At 43.5% G+C, this 7,815-nt stretch overlaps 1 protein-coding gene across 1 annotated transcript; it reads right to left on the bottom strand.

Annotated features, from left to right (window-relative positions):
• Positions 1-812: 812 nt before the first annotated feature.
• LOC119659626 (chymotrypsin-2-like) lies at positions 813-1,971 on the bottom strand. Its single transcript, XM_038067826.1, has 3 exons — positions 1,874-1,971; positions 1,078-1,679; positions 813-1,020 (listed from the first exon to the last, which is right to left on the bottom strand). Exons 1-3 carry the CDS (start codon positions 1,959-1,961, stop codon positions 832-834), a joined length of 879 nt encoding a protein of 292 aa, XP_037923754.1. The 5' UTR covers positions 1,962-1,971; the 3' UTR covers positions 813-831.
• Between the last annotated feature and the right edge of the window lie 5,844 nt (positions 1,972-7,815).

Here is a 7,815-nt window from a genome sequence, read left to right on the forward strand (position 1 = left end):
AACCTACGCCATCGCTCCATCTTAGGCAGGGTCTGCCTCGTCTTCTTTTTCTACCATAGATATTACACTTATAGACTTTCCGGATGGGATCATACTCGTCCATACGGATTAAGTGACTCGCTCACCGTAACCTATTGAGCCGGATTTTATCCACAACCGGACGGTCATGGTATCACTCATAGATTTCGTCGTTATGTAGGCTACGGAATCCTCCATCCTCATGTAGGGGGCCACAAATTCTTCGGAGAATTCTTCTCTCGAACGCGGCCAAGAGTCCGCAAGTTTTCTTGCTAAGAACCCAAGTCTCCCAGGAATACATGGGGACTGGCAAGATCATTGTCTTGTACAGTAAAAGCTTTGACCCTATGTGCTTTCTTCTTCTTTTTCCTCAGCCTTCGTCTCTTTCAGAGGGGGGTCGGCTCATCTTGATTGGTTGCGCCACTTTGCTCGGCAGGAGGCCTGATCTGTATGAAGCCACGGGGCTTTCAAATCACCATCCAGCAGCAGCATCCCTCCTTTGTATCTATTTACAATTATACCTATAATTATCCTTTAAACAAAAAGAAAGATATCTTTCGCTCCTCTGCGTTCTTTGCATCCAACTATGAGTTATTAGACTTCTACCATTACTTTCCCAGTAGAACTAAGGTCTAACCCATATTCATTAATTGAACACTTTCTTGAATCATATATCTATATGAGATATCATGTAAAATTAATATATTTTCAAGCATTAATCGGTTTCTGCAATAAATTATTAAATACATAAACTTAATTCTATTTATTTCATCTATTTTTAATTTCCTGCTTAATATCCAGCGCTTGAAACGTTCACACAATTGTTGAGTTCTTATCGCCCGTACTTACTGGACCCTCCACATTTTCCTTAATCCAATCGACGAATTTGGATACTCTAGTGAACACGTCTGGTAATCCGGAACCGCACAGTTGACTTGAGTACGATGCAATTCCAATAATATTACTTTGATCCCAAGTTGTAAGAGCGCCACCAGAATCACCCTAGAATCCACACATGTAACCATTATAAACTTCATTACAAACAATTGCAGAACTTACCGCACACAATCCTTGAACTAAACTTCCACTAGTGCAAATCTCGGTGTCAGTAACAGCATACTCTCCAGCTTGGCAATCCTCATTTGGTATGGTTTTCAGTTCAATTCCATGCAACTGGAAGGCATTGAGTCCAATTCGTACAGGAGTCAGGTAGCCCCATCCAAAGAATTTGCAAGAGCTTCCTGGAGGAATATCATAGTCCCCATCATATCCAATTTTCTGCACCTTAGACCCGAATAAGAAGTTTTCTTGGATGGTAATGATTGCTATGTCGCTCGATATTTCTCTGTAGTCAGGATGGATGGCAAACTTTTCCACACCATGCCGGTAAGCTCGGTATGCCAAATCGTGAGTTCCGGCAACAACTGTGATGTCCCGGGGTTCGCTGCCGAAAACACAATGAGCTGCAGTCAAAACGTGACGACGGCTAATGATCGCGCCACCACAGACGTGAGTCCATTCTGCCTTCACGAATGGTAAGAGGGTTTGAATTAATCTGTTAACAATATTCTCAACAGCGCGGCTTTGAATGGACACTTGATACGGAATAACTTCGTGAGTTCGATATCCACCAACTATCCTTAATTCTTCTGGCGGGGGTCCTGGAAAAACAATTTAGGGGCGTTATATTTTAGGTCCAGGAATATGAAGCAATTCTAATTTAAATTAACTTTAAATTTAGTCTGAGTAACAAAAAATCATTTAACTTATTAGGACTATCACAATTACTCCCACACTAAATCAAAGAAAAAATATTCTCAGGTAAAGATTTTAGATTTGAAGAATCTCTACATACTTTCTTCTACTTTACTCGAAAAACCCCTTGCAAAACCCAATATGGCAACTAACGAGAAAACTATCGACACTGACCTTCGATTAGCCATTTTCAAAAACTTCTGTTTAAATTTCACAACTCACCAGCCAATTTATAGTGTTATTACATTCGCTCTCTTTTTTGTCTCCAAGATAGTCGCAGATGAGCAAAATACTTTTACTTATCAATTCAAAACAAAAACCACTTGAGATACCTAGAAAACACCAATGGATCGACCAGAAGATATCCATTAATTTGGATAAGTGAATATACTACTTGTTTTTTTGGAGTGTCCCCGAATTCTCCAAAGAGAACTCCCGCGCAGTAGTATCTGAAAGCCTCGATTTTAACTCCACATTGGTGAAAGCGATTATATGGAAAAATAGAGGAGCAAGTTCGGAACTAGAAATTGAGTTCTTCAGATATTGACGGTTGTGTAGTTTCCTCAACGAAAAGACGGACCACCCACTTTAAAATGGTGCCGCAATATTACAATATTGTTTCAATAAAAAAACAAGAAATTTAAACCTTTTAAAACTTGATTACTAACGACAAACTTATCATCTTTTAATAGCAACTTATATAATCGAAGCCTGAAAGATAGCTCTCGAATGGAGCCGAAGGTTGGTAACTAATAGTTACTTTTTGAAATATTGGAAACGATTAACACTAGTATTATCTCGAGAATAGCCCATGATGTGACAGACAGGTATACAGACATATGAACTAACAGATATCAACCAAACACTGAATTAATCTTAAAAAAATTAGTTTCATACAAAACCTTTTAAAATGAAAAGATAACTGATTATACTATAAGCAGTTAAAATTCGTTCCAAATCATTCCCAATATTGTCTTTCGATCCACTTTGATAGAAATTTCTGCATTAAAACATCATCAATCTTTTCAAATTTTTGCCTGAATTAAAGACACATTATAATTCAAATATCCGATTTATGAAACGTAAAAGAAAACTCGGCGGAGCTAATATATTAGAGATCACTACTGGAAAAATTGGATATATTTCAGATGTATCTATACTGATGAATGGTGATTAAAATTTAAATTAGCTAGTGAGAGTGAACCGGCACAAGTTAATGTTCCGCAAAATCTGAATATTAAGATACTAAGCATATACAATAATAAGTGAATCATTTTGGCATCCGTGAGTGTCTCGCGTTTATTTCTAGAAAACTAGACGACTACAAACAGTAGTTTCTTTCCCCCCTGTCTGTTGATCATACATCCAATATCCATAGTAGAAAAATGCACAATTAATGTATCAAACCAAATCAAATGGGAATCGGAAGGTCGCCCCTTCAGATATGAAAGGTTTTTTGGACTATGTAATGAATGTAGTATAGTATGACGCAATGTCACGAGCGTCAGAGCCTTGGCATGGAAACAGCTTCAGTGGCGGATAGCTCGGAAGCTGTTGTCCGCTTTCCAAAAGGAACTCTAGAGCTGCACCTCTGGCCTGGTCAGAATCATAGGAATGGATGGCTCGTAAGCCTTTTTCCTTATACGCAGAGGAGCTCAACAGTGCCTCTGCTCTACGCTTGGGTTCAATGAAACTTTTGAGAAGATCTTGATCTTAAGCTTTCTGAGGAAATCCTGAGTTTTCTATACCGAACAGATTCCGATCGATGATGTAGGGAGTTATCGAACGCGCGGACAGCCTCTTCAGACCACACAATCTCTCGTGTTTCCTTTGTTTTGGGGCCAGACAAGTACGTGTTCAAAACGGTCTGGTGTTGGGCGGCCTTGGGCAGGAAACGGCGATAGAAGCTTAGCATGCCCAAGAACCTCCGCAAATCCTTCACGGTTTTCGGACGCGAGAAGCTTGAGATCGCTTGCACCTTGTCTGGTTCGGGCTGTATTCCGTCAGGGGAAATGAAGTGGCCGAGGAATCTCACCTATATCTGGAAGAACTTGCATTCTTCAACATTTAGGACTAAACCGGCCTCAAGGAAACGTTGAAAAATGCACTCGAGATGGGCTAAGTGCTCAGACTATAAGGAAGAAGCAACCAAAACTTCATCCAATTATACGAAACAGAAATCGAGGTTTCGCAGGACCGAGTGGATGAACCTTTGACAGGTTTGTGCCGCATTGCACAATCCGAAAGTCATCCCCGTCACCTCGAAGAGTCCAAAGAATGTACATATTGCCGTCTTTGGAATGTCTTCTGGAGCTACAGCGATTTGGTGATACGCCTTGGTTAAATCCAAGGTCAAAAAAATGCGGCAGTTTGCGATATGATGCGGAAAGTCGTAGATGAGTGGAATTGGATATCGGTCTAAAACAGTCTGTACATTTAGCCTTCTGTAATCCCCACAAGGGCGCCATTCGCCGTTTGGCTTCGGGATTATATGCAGTGGGGAAGACCAACAGCTGTTTGAAAGTCTACAGATACCCTGTTGAACAAGTTGCTCAAATTCTTTCCACGCAATAGCCAGCTTCTGGGTGGTAGAAGACGCACCTTCGAGAAGATCGGGGCACCAGTAGTGTTGATGTGGTGCTGCACATTGTGCTTCACTGGTTTTAAGAGAGTACACTCGGTAGTAATCTGGCTGAACTTTTGGAGGAGTGCCCGAACACGAGAGTCAGTGATTTCTTCCAAAAGAACGGAAAGGTTATTGTCAGTGTGAGATACCATTTGGCCCGACGAATTAAGTTTGGTCGTGGGGTCTATAAGGGACTTATTTTGCAAGTCCACCAGCAAACCATAGTGACACAAGAAGTCTGCGCCTAATATGGGGAAGCTGACATCCGCCAGGATGAAACGCCACGAAAACGTCCTACGCAAGCCAAGACTCACGTCCACTTGCCTATACCCGTATGTGTTTATGCGGGAGGAATTTGCTGCCGCCAGTTTGAGCGGTTGTGGAAAAAGTTGATGTTGCCGAGGTACGGGAAGAACCGAAACCTCCGCACCAGTATGGATGAGGTAGTTGCGCCTGCTGAGGGGGTCGAAAATAGTTAGGCGACGTGGCGCTGCGTTCTGGGTGGCCGTCGCCAAGACCCCCCGCGGACCTAGTTTTTTGCGGTAGGCGCGAATTTACAAGGTAGCGTACATCTTGTCGCTTTATCACCGAATCTAAGATGGTACCAGCAAATACCTTTGTCCGCAGGCTGTCTTGACGATCTGCTACCCGAACGCCCTTTTCGAGTGGCAGACCGTGAGCGAGCTCGCGATCTGGCACCCGAACGCTGAGCATCCAACGTCGCCCCAACTCGGCCACACTGGCTGTTAAAGCGGCTATCTCGCGCCTCAAGTCGTTCACCAATGTGCGATTGCACTAGTCTGCTCCCTATCACGACTACGTCCAAGTCCAAGCTTCTCTGCGCAACAGAAATCAGGGGTGCAGAGATTTCTGTTTTTATTTGGTGAATTCCGTGTTGATGCTGATTCTATCGTGTGGGTGATAGATTAGTCCGCTTAACGATTTCCGAGTGTAATTCCATTTTATTTGGAAGGAAAAACGCGATGACACCCGAGCACCGAGTAATCATAAATTGCAAATGACGTCGTTACGAATTAAAACTTTTATTCAAACAATCGAAAATAATTCAAGAAAGGAAAAAATAACGGAAACACTTTTTGAACAACGCGAGCGATCCGTAGTCGTTTAAGGCTGGAGGCAGAAGAGAACGATCTGTCTCCATGTGGTTCTTTCTGCCCCCAACTTATGGCACACTTTTCACCGCTAGTCCTCCACTCCCGTGACGAACTCTGAAAAGTGGAGAGTTCCACGGCATCTATTTGTTCGCATTCGCAACATTCGAAATAAATGCTGCGAATCCTGCCGCGCCACAGGCTTACCCAGCTCAGTCGTTCCTCTTCATTTTTTAATGTCATAGCCACGAACCCGTTTCCGATTCCACAGAAGGGTTCTGACTGGTATAGACGCGTCTCTGCCAGTTTACTATTTTACGATTTGCAAGTGCAAAGCGTGGTTGGCTTAACCTCCTCCACCTCCTAGCAAAGGCAGACAATATATAGCGAATCACCAGCGACTACAGGCATGTAAACGCATGCACGATTCTGGTTAATTATCAGCTGCCTATCATCGAGGATTTGCTGTAGAAAATGAGATTTAAAGTCTTTTCTCTGATCAACCCCTTTAAGGCTTTCTATCAAATCTCGCATTCGGCCTCTTCGAATTCTCCCGGTCATCAACGGGTCTTCGCACTACAGACGAATCGCTCCAACGCAGCATGGATAATTTTCAGCGGGATTATCCGTTTACACGATACCATTTGGACAGCATATTCATCACTTCGGACGGCCACGGTCAACACCTCCGACATCTTCGGCAGTTTCCTTCCATTCTGTCTCTCGTGAAACTACGCGTCAGCTCGGATAAACAGTGGAAGTAAGTGGAATACACCGGTTACGTAATGTCATCGGAGGTAAGCTCGAAGCTATGTGGATTGTAAAAATGCTTAATTATTCCCACCGCTGCATTTCCTAACTGTTGCCATATTATCTTCCTTGAAAGAGCTTCTCAGCGGACAAGCAAACGATGAGAAATCCAGATTAGTCTGGACGCATTCGCTAATCCGACTTCAACATCATTCTTGTTGCCGAAGGCCAATTTGACTTTCTTCTGCAAGAAATCCCCAGGCTGGCCCTCCAACGACTGGGCATCGACGGTGAGCGCATCCTGTGCGACACTTCGACCGGAAATGTCGGACCCTTTTTCCCAGCTGCATCCAACATCAAATCCCCAGTTAGTCTGCTTCCATCGAAGCACGTCTGGCCGATCATTCGAAAAGACGTCGCCCGATGGACTTCATTAAAACCATCTTAAGATCCTCAGATTTGTCAGACAACCGATTTGAGCGTATTCACATTGACATAATAATGCTATCGCAAACTCCGCCATGCTATTAACATAGTATGCTGGTCCCAAGCCCAGGTAAAGGAGGAGGGTTTGAGGCAACGTACTCTGTACTATCCTCAGTAAAACAAAAATAAAATGCTGAAATCAGGGAAAAAGATAAATAGAGTATAATTGGATTTATTCGCCTATGCTAAATCCTACCTTCCTACCTCCTCTCTTGGTGACAGGCCCCACGACAAGTCGACCAAGAAAATGCAGACAATGTCGTTACAAACATGATGATTGAGTCACAAGCCTCGGAGAAATGCTAGGGCGTCCACCTCAGTCGACGCGGCAGACGGGCCCCGGTCCTGTCGAGAAATGGGCAAGGGTTCTTGACGCATGGACGGCGTCAGGACGTAAGCAAGTTAGTCCGCACACAACGAACAAAACAAATACGTGTCTGCACGCTAAATGTTGCTACCCTAACTGGAACTAACTGGAATGGCTACAAACTTCTCTATTTTGGTAACCCACACACTCAATATGGTATTGGCATTGCCATCTCAGAGGGTTTCCGTGATGCCATTAAAGAAGTCGAACGATTTGATGATCGGCTGATGAAGCTCACCATTATATCAGCTGATCGCACTATTCACTTCTTCACGTCGTATGCACCACAGACAGGTCGACCTGATACCGAGAAAGATGCCTTCTGGCAACTTCTCGATGAAAAGATTTGTCACGCGCCTGCTGACGACTATATTATCATTGCCGGCGACCTTAATGGTTCTGTGGGTGAAAAGGCAGACGGTAACAGCTGCCATGGGGGAAAGGGGTTCGGAGCGCGCAATGAAGGTGGCGAGCGTATAATCGATTTTGCGGACACCCATGACCTTGTACTTATGAATTCATGGTTCATCAAACGATTGCCTCATCTTCCCACATTTTATAGTGGGAACAGTAAAACGCAAATCGACTATATTCTCATAATACGCCAACATTTTACCACTGTCACTGATTGTAAAGTCGTTCCCTATGAGACCATCGCACCTCAACATCGGCCGTTGATTGCCGTTCTACGAATTAAGCCA

The sequence above is a fragment of the Hermetia illucens genome, chromosome 6 (assembly GCF_905115235.1).
Source record: "Hermetia illucens chromosome 6, iHerIll2.2.curated.20191125, whole genome shotgun sequence".
NCBI classification, from domain to species: domain Eukaryota; kingdom Metazoa; phylum Arthropoda; class Insecta; order Diptera; family Stratiomyidae; genus Hermetia; species Hermetia illucens.